At 56.1% G+C, this 22,722-nt stretch overlaps 1 protein-coding gene across 3 annotated transcripts in view; it reads right to left on the bottom strand.

Moving 5' to 3' along the window:
- Nucleotides 1-22,722, bottom strand: part of LOC133750192 (germ cell-specific gene 1-like protein) — a 186,643-nt gene that overhangs the window by 52,396 nt on the left and 111,525 nt on the right. For 2 of the 3 annotated variants that reach the window (XM_062179623.1, XM_062179624.1), the window contains one exon: nucleotides 5,728-5,880. The exons of the other annotated variant lie outside the window; for it this stretch is intronic. In XM_062179623.1, coding sequence (XP_062035607.1) covers nucleotides 5,728-5,880 — 153 coding nt within the window. The remainder of the gene's footprint in view (nucleotides 1-5,727; nucleotides 5,881-22,722) is intronic. 3 annotated transcript variants of the gene reach the window in all.

Here is a 22,722-nt window from a genome sequence, read left to right as displayed (position 1 = left end):
ATGAGTGTTGTTTACTATGCGTAAATTAGACCTCCCTAAAGCTATTTTAACTTTTTTTAAATTAAAAATAGTTTTCCACTAATTAAAAAAAACAGACTTGGGTTTTCCTCGAACATGTGCATGTGTCTCTGCGGTAACTATACAGCTGGGATGGGGGGGTCCATCGGTCCCCAGTGAGCCTGTTGGGTTGCATTGGGGTGTTTATGCTGCCTATACGTCTCTGTGGGCACTAGACATCAGGACCCCAATCCAGGGTGACAAGGCCACGGCCGCTGATGTTACCGGTCCCACTCTTCCATCTTGTGGCTGCCTCCAGCCACACAGAGCCCCCAGGGACCCAAGGGGACCATGCGGACAGCTCTCTGTGTGCTCAGCATAACCCACACGAGACCAGGCCCCTAGGAAAGCGCAGGGGCTTGGAAGCCATCTCTGCCATGTACTAGTTCTGTGCCTCAGTTTCCTCAGCTGTAAAATGGGGAGACAGGCATTTAGTGCAGCTACAAGATGCTACAAGAGCCACACACGTTCAATGGAAGCTGCACCTCGCAGGCTTGAATTCCCATCTTTCCCCAGCCTGGCAACACAGGGGTAGGCTGCTCTCGCATGAGACTGGACAGGGACTGGAAGCAGGTGCGGTTCCCAGCGAGCACTGCAGTAACAAAGGTATACAGCCAGCACTCAACAGCACACCGTGTGACCGATCTGGGACACTCAGGGGGCAGTGTCTCCCCCGTACACTCTCCACGTACAGTATTGTTTAGCTTACGAGGGGTTCATCAGAGCAAGGAGGGGAGAACTGGCCATTGGGATCGGGAATTCTGGTTAAAATGCATGACCAAGGGTGATAACGTATGGAGTGCGAGAGATGAGGCATCTGAGCAGCCGTCCAAGGGGAGGCATTTTCGCTAAACTGACCCAGCAGGATTCTTGCTACAAATGATCTGTGTGAGCCAACGACACAGCTCAAGCCCAAGGTTGAGAATCAGTCAGAAAGGGCACTCAGAGGAGCCTGATTGAAATTGGGCCCCAGGAGTAAGTCTGTCATGTGTCAATCAAGTAGGATTAATAGTAACTAGTTAATTATGATAATTAATTGTGAATTCTTATCACTGCTCAAGTACTAGGGACCCGAGGTCCCTGAGACATCAGCTGCTGCCTCCCAGGGTGGGCACCGGCAGGAAGCTGGAGTCAGGAGCCAGAGCTGGGACTGAAACCCAAGCTCTCCAGTACTGGCAGCGGGCATCTCAGCCGCCAGGCCCGATGCCCACTCCCTAATCCGTAAGCTTTGCTTCCTCCTCAGCTCTCGAAGGCACAGACCTCGGCTCATCAAGCAGGCGGCAGACCCCAGCCTCTGCCCAGGAGGGCTCACTCGCTGGCCTCTGCGTGTTGGCACTGCCCGTGCCAGGGGCCACCCCACCTCCTGCTCTTAGGGGCTCCCCCATCCAGCCTCTCCTTTCTCCCAACCCCAGGTCTTGTAGCAGCAGCTGCAATGTTCACCTCTTCCTATCACACCACTCAGGTCTACCTTCTCCCAGGCACAAACGCAAAAGTCCTTCCTCGCCGCCACTTGTCGCCCAGGTCTTATGGCATCATCCGGGTACTATGCACTTCTCAGGGACTGTTGGCTGGTTGGGGCCCGGGCACACACTCCCATAGCCTGATTCTGTGAAAACAGCTCAGGCCTTTGAAGCTGGCTGGAGGCACCTTTTATCCCAGTCCCACACTCCCCGGGCTGTGTGACCCTGGCCATGGCCATTAACCTCTTGGGTCCTGGATTCTTTGTCTGCCTGCACTTAAAGAGACAAGGTCTTCCCAGGAGGGAGAGGGAGGAGCTACTGACCTAGCCCATCTGCCACACCTGCTTTCTAAACTGGAGAGGGCTGCCCTGGACTGACAAGCAGCTTCTGCTTTGTGACCAGGGTCGGCAGGTGCAGGGGGTGGGCTGGGTGCCTGGGTTAATGCAGGGGACTCTTTGTTGTTGGGTGGAGGGAAAGAGAAGGAGAACAGAGGAAGCCCTGGTTGTGGGACAGGAGCCAGGATCCTGCATAGAGCATTGAAACCCAGCCCATCATCCCTCTGCCTCTTCTAATTCCCCATCTGATGAAGCCTCTGTTCGACCTGTCCCAGGGCCCACCCGTGTGAGAAGTGAACCAGTGGTGTCTTTTCATAAGCACTTGGCTTAGCCCAAGTGTAGCCGTGATGCCAGGGCCTAGTTCCCAGCTGCAATGGGTGGGGGGAGGCTAAGTTAAAAAAAAAGCAAAAACAACAACAAAGTGGTTCAAGTGATGAGCTCGCTCAGGGGAGATGGGCAGAATAGGTTGTTGTCTTCGTGCAAGACAGAATCCAGACGTGAGGCAGAGTGGTCAGCCAGGCGGCCTGGCGGAGTGGGGTGGGGCAGCGTCAGAACCAACGGGCACCTCTCCGGAAAGGGACCTGAGGGACGGTGCCTCGCTGTCGTCTAGACTGCAGGTGCTAAGGGACCGGGTTCTCCTTCTTCCCACCACTGCTCCTTCCCCTCCTCCCTCTTCTCCAGGACAAAGCGTTGGCTGCAATTCCTCCCACGGTTTTACTGCTCTGTGTTCTCAGCCTGGGCGGCCCCACCTGGCATGGGGCAGAAGCGATTCCCTGGGGTGCTTTCCTTGGGGGGAAGGCTGGGGCCACCTGCATGGCTACGGGGGCATGGGCAGGGTGTGAGGAACTGGAGGAAGGGGTCCCGGTGTAACAGGCACGAGAGCTGCTGACTCTCGGGGGGCGGTGCCTGCTTCCACCAGCCACTCGCCACTCTCAAGAGCAGGTGCAGTAAACAGCTTGCTTTCTGCTTCCTTGGTGTTTCTGAGTCCATCCTGTGGTGGGTAGGTGGTCACCTGGGCTTACTTCCCACCCCCTCATCAGGGCCTCTGGCCTGTCGGACTTACAGGCATCTTCTCAGAACAGGGTGAGCATCCCTTATGCAAAATGCTTGGGATTTCAGGTTTGGGGTGTGGCTTTTTGGAATATTTGCATATCCGTAATGAGGTATCTTGGGGGTGCAACCCAAGCGTAAACATGGAATTCATTGACGTTACACACATATTTTCTACACAGAGCCTGAAGGATATTTTATGCAATGTTTTTAGTGCACCTGTGTTTCATTTATTTATTTATTTTTTCTTTTGACAGGCAGAGTGGATAGTGAGAGAGAGAGACAGAGAGAAAGGCCTTCCTTTTTGCCATTGGTTCACCCTCCAATGGCCGCTGTAGCCGGCGCATCGCGCTGATCTGAAGCGAGGAGCCAGGTGCTTCCTCCTGGTCTCCCATGCGGGTGCAGGGCCCAAGGACTTGGGCCATCCTCCACTGCCTTCCCGGGCCATAGCAGAGAGCTGGCCTGGAAGAGGGGCAACTGGGATAGAATCCGGCACCCTGACTGGGACTAGAACCTGGCGTGCCGGCGCCGCAAGGCGGAGGATTAGCCTGTTGAGCCACGGTGCCAGCCATACCTGTGTTTTGACTGTGGTGCGCCTCCCCCCCCCCCCAAGGGTTCAGGTGTGGAATTCTCCACCTGTGGCCTTATGTCAGCATGCAAAGACTCTGGATTTGGGGGAATTTCAGATTTTTGTAGCAGAGATGCTCAACTACTACTATATAAGATGATAGAAAGCAGTTACTGAAACACAACAAAATACTCAAATCGGCTGTACAGGGACGAAAGCGCTGCTCCATTAAGGTGAGGCTGGAAGACTCCGTGGAAGCTCTGGTGGGTGTTACACTCTGGAAGGAGTGCCCTTCCAGACCCTTGCAACAACCACAATGCTCCTGTCATGGGTCCTGCCCCCAGAACACCATGACTGACAGTTACAAGTTAGCGAAACAAAGATGCGCACCTCCTCCCGTCCAGGGTCGCAGACTCCCTGAATTCCAAGCACTCCAAGCTGGGACCCCTGGACCTCAGCCCTCTGCTTTCCCTAACCACTCCCCCCCGCAACCCAGGGCAAGTCTCGGTGACTTCATCTCCTGTGTTCTCCCATCCCCACTGCTGCTCCTGGAAGGTGGGGGTGGGTTCACTGTTTCTCATCTGATCACCATGGTGACCTCCTGGCCAGCCTTCCCCTCCTCCACTCTTGCTCCATCCCATCTGTGCTCCACTCTGAACCCGAGAGAGACCACAGACAAATGCAAAACCCTTGATCCGGTCACCCCTTGCCTTGAGCCATCCAGGGCTCCTGTTGTCCATCTAACAACTTCTGCAAGGCACCAAGACCCACCCCTAGCTCTGTGGCCCCACCTGTAGACATGCCCAGCCCCTGCCCCTCCATGCTGACCTGGGTGAAGTCCCCAGAGCACACCTCCTCGCTACAACTCCACCTGTGCAGCTCCCTCCCCGAATCGCCCTCCAAGCCAACCCTGCTGATCCTCCAGGTCTCTGCTCACAGCTTGCCATCCCCATGGCCTGCCCACTGTCCCTACTCCCTGGGCCCTGCCCCCACCTGGAGCACAGGGGTCAGCACGCTGTGTTCCAACCACTCGACAAAGCCCCTCTCTCTCCAAGGCTGCAGACTCCATTAGGGCAAGGACTGGGGCCTCCTCCTTCGACTCCCTCCAGTCCAGCCCAGTGGCCGGGGCCCAGCAGGCCTTCCACAAATGCACGTTGAGGCAACGAATCGAAGATGTTGCAAACAAGGCTAAATTGGCTCTCAGGCCCCGAGTAGCTGGGGATGGGTTAGTGGGCACCAAAATCAATACTGCGCTCTGCCAACAATTGCACGTTTCTCCTCTTCTCCATCGTGAGAGGGACGGTTTCTCACCTCCTGGGAGTGACAGACCTCCCTTGTTGGGGTCCATGGTGTGTGCTCTGCCAGCTTCTTGGGGAACCCCTCTGTTAGATACCCAGACCTCAATTAGGCTGCGACGGTTTCGCTTACCCAAGGCCCCTGCATGCCCATTGGGTTACACAGAGTTCTTGCAAGGCGTGATGAACAGGATCAAATTTATAGAAATTCAATATACACGTGGCTGTTGAGGAACAGTGTCTCCCCCAGCCAAGTCGTGCTCTGTCCCTCTGCAGAGCTTGGAGGCCTCTTTGACTGCCTTCTGGAACATTCCCCCAGTGACCCTTTCTCGCTCAGCTCTGCAGAAATCACTCTGGACACTGGGCCACCCCATGCAGCGGCACCGTCTTGGAGGCCCTCTGGGTCTCCACGCCTCTGGGTTGTGTGATGTTGGTAGCCATGCCATTCTTGGTCCACAGTCCCCCACCCCCACCACAGCCTGGCCCTCAAGCACCCAAGGGGGCCTCATCATTTGACTTCCTACTCGGGTCTGCTCAGGCAGAGTGGGATGTGGCCTCCTCCCCAGCTCGGCTCCCAGGAGGGCCACATGGGGTGTCCACTCTGCACACCCAGCTCTCTCTCTCTCTACCATACAACAAACACCATCCAGCGCCAAGCCCGGTGACTTTGACCTCCTAAAGACATCTCGAAGGAGCCCACCTCTAGGCTTCACCAGGGCCAGAACTGCCCACCTGTCTTCATCGCCATACCCCCTGCACTCGGTATGGAGCCCAGCACACGGCAGATCTCACCAGATACGTGCTCAATGTGCCTGAATGCACCAGTACCAATGGTAGAAGTGGGATTCAGAGAAGAGAAGCGGTTTGCCCAAAGCCGCATCCCCCGCCGGAGGCTCCTGAGCCCAGCCCTCCCCTCTCCTACAAGCTCCTGCTCCTGCTCCGTGGGCCAGGCTCCGCCTTACCTGAGAGCACCGTGAAGACGGCTGCGAAGGCGTTCAGCTTGAGCCCGTCGATGACGTTGCTGGAGTGGAAGAGCTCGAGACACATGAGGCTGAAGCCGACCACCAGCAGGAGGATGTACAGCACCTCGGAGACCACTGACAGCCACAGGACCCCTGGACGGGAAGGCTGAGAGGTGAGGCCCGACCCCTGCCAGACTGCCCCACCCCCGCCACTATCACCCCCACCCCGCCGGGTCCTGTGCTCCCAAGCCCCAGCGTGGGGGGCAGTGGGAGGCTGCAGGTGGCTCAAGAGCAGACACCAGGTCTCCCGGCTGAGACCATTGCCATCGCGCGGCATCCCCGGGGAAGGGCTCGGGAACCCCCGCTGAAGTCACTTGCTGGGTGCCCAGTGCTGGTCCAGGCGGCAAGAGAGAGCGTGCACACTGTGCTCTCCAGATGGGCTCTTTCTGGTAGTCTCGAAGCCACTTTACCCCGCCCTAGTGGCCTGGGATGGAACTACAGATGCCCACGGAGAGCCCTGGGGGCAGCTCTCCCCTGCACCTGGTACCTGAGACAGTGGGGCTCTCCTGGTAGCCAGTCACAGTGAAGCTGTCTGTATCAGGTGTCCCATCTCATCCCTGCTTGTCCTCAGTGGTACTGGAAGTGGAGCAGCCAGGACTCCAACCGGCACCCATATGGGATGCTGGCACTGCAGGCGGTGGCTTTACCCACTACACCACAGCAGCAGTGCCCGATATCCATGCTGTTATCTGCTCTGGACCCTGCTCTTCCAGCAGCCGCGACCCTGCCCCACTGTGCACAGCTGATGGGTCTAACAGATCACCTGACCTAAAACTGACCAATCAACATATTTCTGTTGAAATCTGGGGCATGGAACTACTGAAGTGGACCAGGAGAGAGAGGCTCAGCTGCGAGTCAAAGCCTTTGGACCATGTAAACACCTGGTTCCAGCTGTGCCTGAAGGCCGGCGGTCCCCTCCCCCACAACTGGGCTGCATTCATCTGCTGTCTAGCTTTCTAGCTTATGGGAGGTCTCCTGCCGTTCCCGCCCCTGTTACATCTTCTTCTTCCTGCCCACTTCCCTCTCTCATCAAAACCACGATGAGACAGCACCACACCCCTGCCACAACAGCTGTTTTCTGAAAGACAGCAGCAGATGCTGGCAAAACTTTTTTTTTTTTTATTTGACAGATACAGTTAGGGAGAGAGAGAGACAGAGAGAAAGGTCTTCCTTCCATTGGTTCACCCCCCCAAATGGCTGCTACAGCCGGTGCTGCGCCGATCCGAAGCCAGGAGCCAGGAGCTTCTTCCTGTTCTCCCATGTGGGTGCAGGGCCCAAGCACTTGGGCCATCCTCCACTGCCTTCCCGGGCCACAGCAGAGAGCTGGATTGGAAGAGGAACAGCTGGGACTTGAACCAGCGCCCATATGGGATGCCGGCGCCGCAGGTGGAGGATTAACCAAGTGAGCCATGGTGCCGGCCCCAAATGACAAAACTTTTACACACTGCTGGTGGGAACGTACATCAGGGCAGCCCCCGGGGAAAGCAGTGTGGAGATTTCCTCTGAAAGCTAGAAATAGGACTTCCCCATAGGATCCAGCAATCCCAGTAACTGGGTATAGTCCCAAAAGACAGGAACACGTTGTATCAAAGAGACACCTGCACCACCATGTTTGTAGCTGCTTTGTTCACAAGAGCCAAAATATGGAATCAACGGAGGTGTCCATCATCCACTGAACAGATTAAAAAAATAGATGAGGAACACACACACACACACACACATGGAATACTATTCAGCTACATAAAAGAATGATATTCTAGTACTGACAGCAGAATGGCTACAACTGGAAGATGGTGTGCTGGCTTCCTGGTCTTGTCACTTTCTCATTGTTGAATTCTTTATTTGGCAGAGCCAATAAGCTTTTCAGTATCATATAAAATTATGTTATCTCAAAAAAGTATTTTTTTTTTAGATTTATTTATTTATTTGAAAGGCAGAGTTACAGAGAGAGAGAGAGAGGTCTTCCATTTGCTGGTTCACTCCCCAGTTGGCCTCAATGGCCGGAGCTGCACCGATCCGAAGCCAGGAGCCAGGATCTTCTTCCAGATCTCCCATGTGGGTGCAGGGGCCCAAGAACTTGGGCCATCTTCCACAGTTTCCCAGGCCACAGCAGAGAGCTGGATCAGAAGTGGAGCACCGGGGACTCGAACTGGACCCATATGGGATGCCGGCACTGCAGGCAGTGACTTTACCCAATATGCCACAGTGCTGGCCCCATAAAGTATTTTTTAAACAATGATTTCAGGTCAGGTAGAATACCTTAGATTTATTATTAATATTTACTTCCTAAGTAGCGAATGTGAGGTTTGATGTCAGGAAATGCATTAATAAAATCGGCCCAGTCACTGCAGTTAGATTTCATTTTTATTTTGTGATAATAAAAGTTTTTGTTTCATGGCTGAAAAAAAAAAGATTTTGAAAAAAAGAACTTATGACAGCATACGGTGAGAGCTTACATTGGTGCGGGATCTGCACTGTGGTGCAGTGGGTTAAGACACTGGCCGAGACATAGGCATCCCATAGGAGGCCAGTTCCAGTGCCAGCTGCTCCACTTCCCATCCAGCTCTCTGCTATGGCCTGGGAAAGCAGTGGAAGATGGCCCAGGTGGTTGGGCCCTGCACCCACATGGGAGACCTGGAAGAAGCTCTTGGTTCCTGGCTTTGGCTTGATCCAGAACTGGCTGTTGCAGCCATTTAGGGAGTGAACCAGTGATGGAAGTTCCTCTCTCTCTCTCTCTCTCTCTCTCTCCATCTTTCAAATGAATTTTAAAAAATTGGGTGCACTGCTACATTTGTCACATGGGAGAACCAGTGGTGACAGGAAGTGCAGCCCATGGGCTCATGACTGGGGTCAAGGCTACAGACAAGGTCATGAGGGAGCAAGATGCTGTGTCACATGGTGACATGAGACATGTGGCAAGTAACTGATGGAACCAGGACCATGTGTACGTGACCTGCCTCCCAAAGCCCTTGCTTTTCTTCCCAGCTGGTCCAAGGATGGAAGGATGGAAGGTGGGACCTGACCCAGTCAACAGGGGTCAGAGCCTTCCCGAGGGGCAGCCAGTACCACAGAGGTCAAAGCCAAGAGACGGAGGAAAATTGTGTTCTGATGACATTGCTAGTGCGCCTGGATCCAGCCGTGCCTGAAGCTGCCTGTCCTCTGTTCTTTAATCACATGAGCCAATTAATCCCATATCTGTCTGAAGTGGCCTCCTTATCTTCCGCTTCCCTGTTCTCTGAGGCTGTCAGTCATGTCCTTTCCTTCCCTCTGCCAGTGCCCGAGCTGTGCCAGGGACATGCGACACACACTACTTCTTGGAGGCAGCAGATGCTGAGTCCCTGTCTGCCCCCTACCGAGGAATCTGGGCCCTCAACTGCCTGCTGGCACGCCTGACACTGGAGGGCTTTTAGGGCTTTGGAGAACCTTCTCTCTCTCTTTCCTTTTGGCTACAGGAATATCGCATGTCCTGGGCAATCCCTTGGATTTTCTGTAAGAAAATAATGCGCCCTTGGCAGCCTGGAAGCTGTTAAAACACCACCTGGCACTGCATACTCACAGCCCCGAGGCCAGTGCTGGCCAAGGCCCAGGAGGTGGCAGGGAGAGACCCAGGAGCGCTGAGCCTGCCAGGACAGTGGCACGCCCACCCCACCCAGCAGCCTCTCCCAGGCCTTTCCAGACTCCCCAGGGTGCTGGAGGGGTGGAATCCACCATAATGCACTTGCTGGCTCAGCTGCCTCCCTCCCTTGCCCATGGCCCCCTTCCCGCCAGGGGCCTGCTCAGCGCAGCCCACTGGACTCTGGGCCAGGCCTTCCCCCTCCCCACGCCTCGCCCTCCCAGCAGGGCCCTGCTCCGCTGTTGCAGACTGGAGACAGGCTGGGGTGTGGGGGCGGAGTGTTTCGGAAGTGAGCCCTGGGGAAACAGGGTTGGGATCCCCAATGCTGGGGGAGAGGGGTGTTACAGCCTCAGTGGGGAGGTTCATCTCCCCTGGTCTTCAGCTGACTGGAAGTCTCTGCTCACCCAAGATCCTATGCGCTCTCACTTTAGAGTTTCTGTCTTTGAGGTTCGCCCTCGGGCAAGCGTGAGAGCAAGAACAGGTGTTGAGCGGAGCCCAGGTGAAGACATCTGCTTCCCGCACCGCAGTGCCTAGGCTGGATGCCGACTCTGTGTCCTGAGTCTCCCGCTCCCTGCTAACGCACACCTGTGGTGATGGCTCCAGAACGTGGGCCCCTGCCACCTGCCTGGGAGACCTGGATCGAGTTCCCAGCTTAGGCCCCAGCCCAACCCCAGCTGGCCATTGGGGCATGAGCCTGCAGATGGGAGCTCGTTCTCTCTCTCTCTGCCTCTCAAAAAATCTTTTTTTTTTTTTTAAATTTATTTAATTGAAAGGCAGAGACACAGAGAGAAGGAAAGAGCCAAGAGAGGTCCTCCATCTCCTGGTTCACCCCCCCCCACCAGATGGTTGCAATGGCCAAAACTAAGCTGCTCCTAACCCAGGAGCCAGGAGCTTCTTCCAGGTGGCCCACATAAGTTCAGGGGCAAAGAGACTATGAGCCACCTTCTGCCGCTTTCCCAGGCGCATTAGCAGGGAGCTGGATCGGAAGTGGAGCCGCCTGGACTCGAACCTGCACCCATATGGGATGCCGGCACTGCAGGCAGAGGCTTAACCTGCTACACCACACCCGTCCCCCACCCCAAAATGTTTTAAAGAACAGAAAAGACAGTAACTGGGCACTGACATGACCCACTCTGTGCTGTCGGCAGCCAGTAGCTGCCCAGTGGAGCCCGGTCCTGGGTCTCTGGCTGGTGCGACTGAGCTGAGCTTCACGCAGAGCCGAGGGTCAGACTGGCCTGACACTGTCCCTTAGCTGCACCCCCTCCCTACCCCGGGCTGCATCCACAGTTCTCTCCCCGGCTCTCTAGGGGAGCGCTGACTTTATAAACGGCTTGCACGTGAATCCCCATCTCAGCATCTTCTTCGGGGTGTGTGTGTGTGGGGGAACTTGACCTTAGATAGCAGTCTTCATGCAAATTCCTTCCCAAAATTCTCTAACTACCTCGCAAGGTGGCAACGGATTGCCCATCTCACAGGTGAAAAAGCTTAGGTTCTAGAGACGGCATAGCTAGACCGTGGTATAAGCCAGATTCAAACCCAGACCCCTTTGACTCTGGGAGACATCCTGGGTAGGGAGGGTTGAAACTGCAGGGGAGTGGCCACTTGGCACTCATACCTATTACTCGAGCTGGCTGCCACCAGGTGTAAGCATCTCCAGTCAAGGCTGTCACGCCAGACGTCCAGCATCTCAGGGAGAGAATGGCCCCAGGTGGCATGGAGCGGCCCCCTTGGTTCTCAGCAATCCCAAGCCCACCTGGCCACCAAGGGCAATGGAGGAGGAGCCCAGAGGTCCTGGAGCAACTTGGAAAAAGCCAGGCTGGGCAAGCAGGGCCTGACCCGCGTGCAGGGTCCCAGCAGGGCAGCGACTGTGCTGGGAGGGGTGTGGAGAACAAGAATGGATGGAAAAGAAAGACGGTCCGGGCAGGCGGTGGGACACACTGGAGGCTTCACCAGTGCCTGAGCTGTGGCCATGGCTGGGCTGAGGACCAGTGGGGGAACTTGAGACCCCCTCCCCGGCCCCAACGGTGCACTCAGCAGGCTGCAGACCTGCGGCAGAAAGGGACAAGGAGGCAGAGGGGCGCCACGGACCATGACGCGCTTCAAGGTCTACAGGGACAAGGCCACTGCAGGGAGGTGATGTGGTCACTCCTGGACATGCGAGGTAGACATTCACAGTGGGGCCACCCAGCAGGGATGCCCACCAGGCAGCTGGAGCTCAGACAGATGCAGGAGCCTTGGCATTCACTAAACATCTGCTGATTGTCAGAGAGTGGCCAGAGGCCTGGGAGCCCACAAAACGCCTCTGAAAAGCTCAGGACAACAGGTGGGAGCTGGGGTCCCAGCTGGCAGGTGGGGTCGCAGGGTGCAGCAATCCTTAAGAGGAGCAGCAGGGGTGGGGGGCTGTGGGGGCAGAGCAGACATGGAGGGGGCCCCTATCACGCCCACAGCACCTGGTGCACATGCCCACTTATTAGCAGTCACAACTCCCTGGCCACCTGCGCCCACTCCTCCCCACCGCTGGGGGACCCACACTGCCCTGGCTCTATCCCCAGGGATAGCAGTCAGTCCCCAAGGCAGGTGACAGTGCAGGGCGTGGTCCACACGTCCGTGTTCCCATCAGGGCTGTAAAATGGCACCAAGCCACAACTTTCAACTCCCTGAACCCAAAGGTGAAACAGCCACTTCTCTCTCCTGCTATTTGTGGGTCTCACTACTTCCATCCAAAGAGCCTCCATGGGGCTGGAGCTGTGCGTAGCAGGTAAAGCCATTGCCTGCAGTGCCTAGGCATCCCATTTGGGCGCCAGTTTGAGTCCCGGTTGCTCCTCTTCCCATCCAGCTCTCTGCTGTGGCCTGGGAAAGCAGCAGAAGATGGCCCAAGTCCTTGGGTCCCTGCACCCACGTGGGAGATCTGGAAGAAGCTCCTGGCTCCTGGCTTCGGATCAGTGCAGCCCTGGCTGTTGCGGCATTTGGGGAGTGAACCAGCAGATGGAAGGCCTCTCTCTCTGTCTCTCTCTCTCTCTCTCTCTGCCTCTGCCTCTAACTCTGCCTTTCAAATAAATAAATAAATCTTAAAAAAAAAAAGAGCCTCTGTTTGGTGCTACTGTATTCTTAACACCTGGCTAAGTCTTGTCATTTTCTTTTAAATAAAAAGAGGGCCAGGCTAGAACTCAGAATCTTCCTTTTTTTTTTTTTACAGTCACAGTCCTGTGGCTTACTTTCTCCATCCCCCACCCACCCCCACGTCCACCCCCCAAGCCAGCAGCCTCCTCCATCTCTGTCCAGCTCTGGGCTCCAGGAGACTGTCACACACAAACCCCACGCCCCAACCCTGCTGCTGGGTTCAGCCACGGAACGCCAGCTGCAGATCAGAAGGGGGGGTGAACAGCCAGGGATTTCTTCCCTGCCCCCTCCCTGTCCTGACCCCCCAGCCTCTGGGGAGTCATTTCCCAAAGGGACCCCACAGATGCCTCTGTCTGTCCCTCCTGCTCTCTCACTGTCTCTTATTTAATTTCAAGGAGTCCTGGTTTCCCTTTGGAGCAGTCTCAAAGTGGGTCCCGACCAGCAGCATTGAGACCACCTGGCAACTTGGGGTGCAGAGTCTGAGGCCCCGCCCTGGACCTCACTGAATCAGAAACTCTGAGCAGGACCCAGTCGGCGCTGTAATGGGCACTGCTGGGGACTCTGATGCACCCTTTGACTTGAGACTCTCTGACCTCACACGCACACACACACATGCACACGTGAGACGCACACGCATACGTGAGATGCACAGGAGTCAGACAGGCATGGCTGGTACCCTGGGTCGGGGCCAGCTGGGCCTTACCTTGGGGACACTGGGAAAGGCTCCGCAAAGCTGGGGGTGACTGTCCTGCGGCTGCTCCACTGGCCACCAATGGTTCTATTTGCAGCACAGAACAGGTGACATCAAGGGGCAGAAGAAATGACTTCTCATCAGGTGTGGGCCCGTGGGGTGAGCGGCACTCTCTGCCTTTTTAAAAACCAGCTGTGTGACCCCAGCTCTGCTCCTCCAGCAACGGAATGGATGTGTTGGCAGCAATGGTTTCCTTGTCACCCCATCCGTCCCTCGCTGAGATACTTCCCGGGGCCAGCTCCTCGGCTGAGCAAGAGACACAGGTGGGCACTGTGTCCTGTTGGAGCGACCTCAGCCAGGGGCCTCGCCACCCTGGCCCTCAGTCTCTCCATGTCGCAGACTTTGTCATGAGCCTTACGTGAGATGCCATCTGTAAGTCACGCATGGCTGACTCTTGAAGAGCATGCAAGAAAGCGGAGTGAGCCTATTACTTGCAATAAGTCAAGTTATGGGTGGGGGAGGCAGGTGGTGCGGCTTAGGATGCCTGGATCCCGTATCACAGTGCCTGGGGTTGAGTCCCGACTCTGCTCCCAAGCCACACTTCCTGCCAGTGGGCACCCTGGGAGGAGAGAGCAGGTGGCGGTGGCTCAGGCATTGAAGTCCCTACCACCCACGTTAGAGACCCGCATGGAGTTCCTGGCCGCTGGCTTTGGCCTGGCCCAGCCCTGGCTGCTACGGACATTTGAGGAGTGAACCAGTGGATAAAAGACCTCTCTTTCTCTGTCTCTGTCTCTCTCGCTCTCTTGTTTTCAAAGAAATACAATGAATCAATTTTAAAAAATTATTGGCAATTAGAATAATTACAGAGGTCACCAAGAAAGACACAGAGGGAAAGACCGCGGGTCTTGAGCAGCTTGTCCATGCAGACTGCCCACCCCCAGCTCTGGCAGTGCCTAGGTGGGGAGACCGGGCAAGTGATGGGTCCCCATTAGCCCCAGCTGTCTCATCCATCATTTGGGAATAAATACAGACCCCACTTCATGTACTACTGCGAGGATGAGGGGGGTCAAGGGCTCCAGACAGTGCCTGAGCCAGGGACAGTGTCACGCAAGCATCAGCCGTGGCTGTCATTTCTGTTACAGGCATGGGACCAGGGAGAACTGAGAAGCCTGGACAAGTGCACATCAGCCACCAGACAAATAAAACCTTCACAGGGATCAGAGTGGAACTGTCGCAAAGCCATCAGCTCCCGAGACGCTGTGGCATTTCAAAAGGGAACACTCCCCCCAAAATAAATCCATCTGTTCGATCCATCCAATCAATAAGTCACCGCTCAGTGTGAGACATGAGACGGGTGACACGCCCCCTGGCACGGAGCATGTGCAGCCATGGCAATGACACGGGCCCAGACCTCAGGGTCGGCTGCTGTTGGCAAAGTGTCAATGCCGGGAGCTGGGAGGCAGGGATGGAGCTGGGAGACAAGGGACTCTGGGGGCCGCCGGGTGCTCCGTGTTGGTTCTGCAGAAGCGGAAGCTCGTGCCCGTGTGGGCCTGGGACCTGGCCACGTCACAGAGCAAGCAGGGGGCACAGGCGGCCCGGGGTGGAGGGGTCTTCCTCCCAGCGCTGGGGCTGCCATCTGTTGCGTGGCTGGGGAATGGGCTGGCTCTGTGGGAGCCCCAAGGGTTGAGGAGTGGGGGTGGAGGCAAGGAAGTTTCTGGAAGCCAGAGCTGCAGCGGGACCAACAGGAGGTATGTGCACCATGCGCCAGCAGCCCTGACACCGCAGACTTGTGCACCTCAGTTTCCCTCTCAGTAAATAGTTTTCCAGTCAAGGAGTCGCCAGGCTGAATTCAGCCTTGGTTTGGCCCACAGGATATTTTAAAAATATCTGGATTCATGACCGACATTTAAAAATAGCAGACTACATAAAACACCAGCTTCCTGGAGTGCATTGGCAAAAACAGGTGCACCCTATTTAGGGGCCTTGCGTCCTCACACGGGAATGGCCACAGGGCTGAGCGAGGCCCACGCTCCAGGGTCAGTACACACCCATGGCTCCCAAGAGCACGTAGGTAATGAAGCCCCACCCCCACCCCCAGATGGTGTCGCAAGCCCCTTTGACCCCTGACACCCGGCAGCAGTGCACAATCTCAGGGCCACGTGAGAGTCCTCCTGACACCTGCATGGGGGGTAAACTTTCTAGAAAACTCCAGTTACACGGCTTCCACAGGGTCTAGCCCACACACGAGAGGCTGCCTATCAGAGCCAAAGACAGGTCCCCAGCTCAGAGGCCCAGGCTGGCTTACCTGGGCCACGAAACACGCATCTGACAGCTACTGCAAGAGGCGTCCTGTCCACCCAACCCCAAGTCCGCCTTTCCATGAAGGCACAGAGAGGGCGAGTGACTTGTGCAGGGTCACCGTCACCATGCTTCGACTCTTCCTTCAGGGGGTGAGAAACCTTGGGGGCTTGGACCCCAGGCACAGTGCGCCCTTCCCTCCTCACCCAGAGGCACGAGCAGAACTGGAGGAGGTAAAGGCAGTGACAGCAACTGCAGCCGCCTGGAGGGGCCGCACATACCCAGGCAGGGGCCACTGCCCAGCTCTGGCGGCGGCGTGTGCCCAGGACTGCCAGACTGTCTGCCTTTCCAAAAGAAGCCAGGAATTCGGTTTTTCATGTGACTTCTCCCCACCTTGAGACACCAGCCATGAACTAAATGCCGCATGGGTCGGTGAAACGTGCCTACCAGTTTCCAGCCCTAGCAGAACTTGGAATCCTGACCATAACTGAGAACTGAACCCCTTGCACATCCTTTTTGCAGATGGTAAAAATGCACCCAGAGAGAGCAGGAAGCTGGACCAGGGCCATGCAGCCCACAGCAGAGCAGGGCTCCAACCCGGGTCTCTGCCGGCTGCATCGAGGCACTTCCTGTTGGTGTCTTTTTTTTTTTTTTTTTAAGATTTAATTATTTATTTGAACGGCAGAGTTCCAGAGAGGCAGAGAGAGTCTTCCGTTCGCTGTTTCACTCCCCAATGACCGCAACAGCCAGAGCTGGGCTGATCTGAAGCCAGGAACCAGGAGCTTCTTCCGGGTCTCCCATGTGGGTATAGGGGCCCAAGGACTTGGGTCATCTGCTGCTGCTTTCCCAGGCCATAGCAGAGAGCGAGATCGGAAGTGGAGTAGCTGGGTCTCGAACCTGCACTCACTATGGGATACAGGCACGGCAGGTGGCGGCTTTACCCTCTACACCACAGTGCCCTCTGTCAGCGTTTTTCAGGTATGGGCAGAGTGATGAAAAGGAAGCCAGTGAACACCACGCCACAGGGCTTGTCTGCAAGGGTTCGGGCAGGAAGGAGTGTTCTGGAACACAGGAGGGCCTCCTCCATCCCAGCAGGGCATGGACAGCCACGCCCAACTCCCCACTCCACCTTTGATTCCCCTGCACCTGGGCGGTGGCCCTGCTTCTACCCCTGCCCCTGCCCCCACCTTGCACAAATGGAGCAGGCACTTTATATGACCCAGTGGAGGAAGCTAAAAATATCCAGCCTCCCAACTTCGGGGGTTTTCTCTCTCATCTGGTAGGCACCCATAAAGCTTCTGCCAATATAAATGGCATTTCCTTTGGTATTTTTAAAGATCAGAGAATCCAAGGGAAGAAGCCGGCTGCACCGGGGCCTTTGAGATCAGTGCTTCCAAATGCCTCGAGTTTCAGGTTAAAGAAAAAAAAAAAAAAACAACCAAGAGTTTTGTAAGGAGGTCTTAAAGGTGGGGTTTCCAGACAGCCCACAAAAGAAGAAACCAACTGAGTTGAAGTTGCATGGCAAAATCGATTTGACCTCACTAGTAACAAAACTGAAATGGAAACACTCTTGAGAGAGCTCTTGGAGCCGGTGGGGTAAGCCAAGGCTTTTCAGATCTGGGCTTCTGGCGGAAGTGGCCGATGGCACAGGGGGGTGTCCTGGGCAGGCACCTGTCACACAGAAGCCACGCAGTGTTCTTGTGCCCCCAGCCCCATGGCAGACAAGGGTAGGGGGACACACACCCTGCTTCAGGGACAAGGCACAGAGCAGTTGTGGCTGGAACTCTCCAGTTCTCATGTGGCACCTGATGGAAGCCACAGGTTCAAGAGGTCAGAGTGTACCCTGCCCCCACTGAGTCTGCGGCCCTGGGCACTCTGCCATTCCTTCTAGAATGTTCTAGCCTTTCTGCCTTGCATGGCTGAGGGTTTTTTTCTCCATTCGGGTCTCAGCTCCAACGTGAGCTCCTCGGAGAGAACCCAGAAAGGCCCCAGCCTCCCCTCTCCTGGCCACGGCCCCTTCTGACATCAGTTGGTCTTCCTGGTGACTTTCCCATTTTGAAATGGGCAAATCCTGGTCTCAGTTTCATCATCTGTGAAATGGGCGCTGGGACTCAACCATCCCCACGTGGTCCCTTCCTCTCCAACATGACTCCAGAGACCCTGCCTCTGCCGCTACCTCCTGTGTCCTGGGCCAGCCCAGCTTCCAGCTTATTCCCTCCAGGGTCTGTAGCTCCCCCATTCTCAGGGGCGTCCTGGGGTCAACCCACACTCTCCCAGGTCCCGGGGCTGCACTGTGGGATATGACTCAGCCAGGGCCCACCGGATCCAGTCCTGGGACTTGAACACTGGAACATCTAGCAGGGGCCGCCCCCTACCCACATGGGGGGGCTGCCACACTGGGGAGGGCAGGAACATGGGCAGTCAGAGGCCAGTGCCTTGCCTCTTGGGAATGGCAAAGACACAGGAAAGCTGAGCTAAGCGACCACAGAGCAGCCTCCTGTGCACCTGCTACGTGGCAGCCCCTGGGTGCAGCCATAGCTGCACAAGAACCGCCCCTGCGTTGCTGGCCCCCGCCCAGAACCTCCTCCTGGGGCTCACGCCCATTGGCCATGCGTTTCCTCCCTCCCGAAGCCACAGCAGCCCTTCACTGGCCCTGTCCCACACTGGTCACAGCTCCAGAATGCATAATGCTTGGTCTCCCTCCAGGGCTGTGCACTCCCTGAGGCCAAGGGCAGGGCCTCCCCCACCCCCACCCCCAGGGCCCCTTGGCCCTTCCACAGCCCCACACAGCCGTGGTCAAGTGACCAGGAGCAACGGAAAGCCCCCCGGCTCCAGGCCGTTCACTGGGGAGCTGCTGTCACTCGCAGCAGCCCAGGACTGCGTGATTGGAGCAATTAACCTTTCTGCAGAGGCCAAGGCCAATTACATCCCAGGGACCACTTGGGACATCTGTGTAGCAGACGAAGCGCCACGGCCTGCCCGTCTTGGTTTTTCTAGGACAAACGTAGCAGAATCAATCACCCCTCGGGCCACTGCCACTGCCCTACTCCTCTTGTGGGGGCCTGGAGCCTCCTAACCCCTCCTGCTTCCTGTGGGCCCAGCCTGGCCACAGGCTCCACCCCAGTGGCCCCTCAACTGCATCCTGAGCTTCCCCACCACCACCTTGCATGGCTGACTGTCCCACGGCAGGACCCCCCGTTTCACCACGCCCCCTTGGGTCTGTGTGCCATCGGCCCATCGGCCGGGCCCCTCCCTGCCGTGATTTGAATGGGATGTGGCTCTGAACTCTCTGACAGTTACATTCCAAAGTCTTACGTTGATGGGCAGAAACTTGACCCAACCATGGTGCCTGGGAGTTGGGCCTATTGGGAAGTCGTGAGGTCCTTGGGGGTGTTTTCAAAGCGGGAGCCTGGCCCTGCTGAGGGTTCCTAGAGCAGGGCTCCATCCTGGTCATCCCTGCGGAGACCGGCCTACATTAGCCAATGTTCAGTTTATGCCCAGACGCGGAAGCACAGCGGCCGTCATCCGCAGAGCCATCTCCGGATCTCTGAGCAATAAACGATCGCTCCCGCATTTCTCTGCAGCCTGAGCCGGCCGGCAGGGAGTGCTATCTTGGCAATGGATAGCTACGAACACGGGCTACAGTTCCCTGACTCCCTCAAGGCATTGCTTGTGGTCTTCTCCCTCCTGGGTAGCCCTCCCTGCCCCTACTTCGACCTGTGTCCTGGGCCGTTTGCGCTGTGATTGATCACAAGCCTGTGGCTCAGTAGCATTTACTGGAGAGGTGGAAAGACACAGAGAGGCAGAGACAGAGAATCATCCAGTGATCCACTCCCCAGGCACCTGCGATGGCTGGAGCTGGGCAGGCGCTGAAGCCAGGAGCAGGAACACCACCCAGATCTCCCATGCGGGTGGTGGCAGGGAGCCGGGGCCGGGCTCTCCAATGTGGAACTCAACAAGTGCCTTAAGGAGCTAGGCCAAACGCACACACTAAGCCCTGCTTCGAGCAGCACCGATCTGGTCAGGCAGCCAGATCCAAACACCTGCCAAAATGCCGCTCCTTCCAGTGTTACCACGTTGATGCTTGCATTTCCAAGACATGAACTTTTGGAAGGGACAGAAATACTCAAACCACAGCAGTCTGCCTGGCCAACTCCTACGCACCCCTCGCTGCTCAGCTCAGCTCAGTAACTGCCTCGTCCCACCCCACACCAGGCGCTGCTAGGCCACTTCTTTGTGCTGGACCAGCCCAAAGCCCCCAGAGGATGGCCCACGTGCCTGGGCCCCTGCCATCCACGTGGGAGACCCGGATGGAGTTCCAGGCTCCTGACCTCAGCTCTGGCCACTTCAGCCCATGGTGCTGTCGAGGCCCTGGGGCTGGAGGGCCATTGTGGCACACAGGGTCCAAGGAGTTGAGAGGGGCATCGCAGAGCAACCTTAGCCTGGGGAGATTTGTCAGGCTCAGCCCGGCGGCCCCGGCGCCTCCTCCAGGCTCTCACCCCTGCCCTGCCTGAGCTCCCCCAGCTCTGAGTTTGCCTCTTGTCCTGGGGTCACACCATGAACCACAGGCTACACAAGCCTTTGTCTTTCCATCCCCAAAGCCCAAACACACACACACACACACACCACACCACACCACACACCACGCACACACACAGCTAGCCTGCCTTACTCAAGCATGCCAGTTCCTTGCTCGGAGCCCCAAGCGAGGGTCGGGGACACTGACACCATCTGCAGACCCTGCCCACTTCCTCCCTAGCAGGTTCTAGGACCTGCTGCCTCTAACAGAGTCTCTCGGCCCCAGAACCAAGCGTACCCTTTGTGCAGCCCAGCACGGTGTGGCCCTCTTCCGTCTCTGAACTCAACTCCTCTCCCTCTCCCCCTTCCTCTTTTGGTGGCAAGTATGCTGGTCTGCTTGCAGCTTGATGGGTCTTTGAACAAATCAGGCTTTCTCCCTGCCTCAGGGCCTTTGCACCTCCTGCTCCTGCTGCTTGGAACAGTGTTTCACCAGACATCCTCATGGCCAGCTCTGCCATCTGCCTCAGGTCTTTGCTCAAATGTCACCCTCTCAGGGAGACCCATGTTGGTCCCCATGTGGAATGCAAAGACCCTTTCACTCTCTGACATTCTTTTTTAAAAAATGAATGACTTTGAAAGACAGAAAGAGTTTTCTTTCATTTACTGATTCATTCATTCTCCAAATGGCCACAACAGCCAGTGCTGGGCCAGGCCAAAGCCAAGAGCCAGGAACTCCATCCGGGTCTCCCACATGGGTGGCAGGGGTCCAAGTACTTGAGCCATCACCTGCTATCTTCCAAGCTCATTAGCAGGGAGCTGGATCAGAAGCAGAGCAGTCAGGACTTGAACTGATGCTCGGATAGGGAATGCTGGCATCGCAGGTGCAGCTTAAGCCACTGGGCCACAGGGCTGGCCCCTCTGTGGTTCTCCACCCTTCACCCACTCTGCTCGTCCCCACACTTACCACCAGCTAAGAAAGCCACATGATCAATGACATATCTCTCCGTGGACGTGTAAGCTGCACCAGGCAGACTGCTGTCCCTGTTCTCGACCACAGTTCCCTGGTACCTGGCACATAGTAGACTTCAACACGTGATGAAGAAATGAGTCAGCATTGAGTCCATGCTATAAGAACACAGACCTCCTGCTGTGGGATCCACGTTGAGCCCTCATCACCCCCCACAAACCCTACCAGGACCTAACTCCCACCATTGTCCCACTAGCCACGCACCCAGCTCCCAGCATGCCTCAGGGCCAGGGCTACCTCGCAGGTGAGCTGGCTGCCACTCAGCAAATGCCAATTTTCTGCAGTGTGAGCCTTTAGTGGCCACTCACAGCAGCCAGGGCAGCTGTGCCCTGCCTGTCGGGGAGAGCTGAGGAGGGCAGTAGCAACGCTGACCACTAAGAGGTTAACTGACTTGCCCAAGGCCCCACCTGGTGGCAGGAAGTGCCAGGACTGGAACCCAGTCCGTCTGGCTCACAGCGGGGTTGCACAGGCTGTGCTGGGGCTGTGATACCTGACGCGTCCCACTGACTGTGGCAAACTTATTTTCAAACTCGTGGCTCTTTCTCCAGCACCCTGGATGCTTACCAGCCCCCTGCCCTGCCTTCCACGCTCCACAAAGCCTTCTGCTGGTCAGGATTTCTTAGCTTCCAGATATTTCTTTTATAATGGAAATGGAAGACTGGCAAAGCCTCCCTCCCTCACCTGCCTCTCCTTCCCTACTTCCACGGCCTCTGTGTTGTATGTGTGCATGCACACATGTGCTCGGGTGCACATCCTCTGGGAGAAGAGATACCTCTACCACTCCTCATTCTCCCCTCCGGGAGCTGCCCCTCCACTCTGCCTGGCTCTGCCTCAGCTCTGATCGAGGCTGCTCGGTAGTTGCTTTGCTATGTCTGCAGGGTACACAACCATGTGCCCCTGTTAAACTCACCTGCATGTGGGTGTGGCCAGGGGAAATCTTTAAAATGTTTAGCAGCTGGTGGGCTGCAGCGCTGACCTATCCCCTCCCGCTAATTTATATTATCAATAACAATAGCTTGGGCTTGGGGAATGCAACCTACATGGCTGACTCATGGTGTCAGATGCTTTCAAAGTCCTCCTGTGACTCCACCGGGAGACTGAAGATGAGGAAGCTGAAGATTAGAGGGAGAACCGTCTTTCCTTCCTTCACGGTCAGCACCCTCGAGAGTTCTGGAATATTCCATCGTGTGATACACTGAATCCATATAATAATTCCACACTGCCCCCTCCAACCCCCGCACCAGGCCATTTATAATGTTTCTGGTCTTTTTGCTGGTATCAATAATACAGCCGCGACAGTCTTTACAGCATTTAAAATCCCTTGAAGAATTCATTTTGGATGACTATATAATATTTCATACTGTCAACGAAGACATGTGTACAAGGATACTAATTGCATCGTTACTTATAAATAATAGCAAAAATGGAATGTAATTAAGCCATGCAGAAAAACTGCTCCTGAGATGAAACTGAAGAGTCAGCGTGCTCCTGGTATGGAGGGAGAATGCGTACATGTACATAAGCAAGCAAACAGAAAAACTGGGCTGGGCTCTGGCCTAATGGTTAAGACACAGATTAAAATACCCACGTCCCACATCAGAGTCCTGGGGTTTGAGTCCTGGCTCTGCTCCTGAGTCTAGCTTCCCATTAATGCAGACCCTAGGAGGC

This window comes from Lepus europaeus, chromosome 21 (genome assembly GCF_033115175.1).
Source record: "Lepus europaeus isolate LE1 chromosome 21, mLepTim1.pri, whole genome shotgun sequence".
Taxonomy (NCBI): domain Eukaryota; kingdom Metazoa; phylum Chordata; class Mammalia; order Lagomorpha; family Leporidae; genus Lepus; species Lepus europaeus.
The sequence above is the reverse complement of the archived record's forward strand: the minus strand, read 5'-3'. Positions and strand labels throughout refer to the sequence as shown.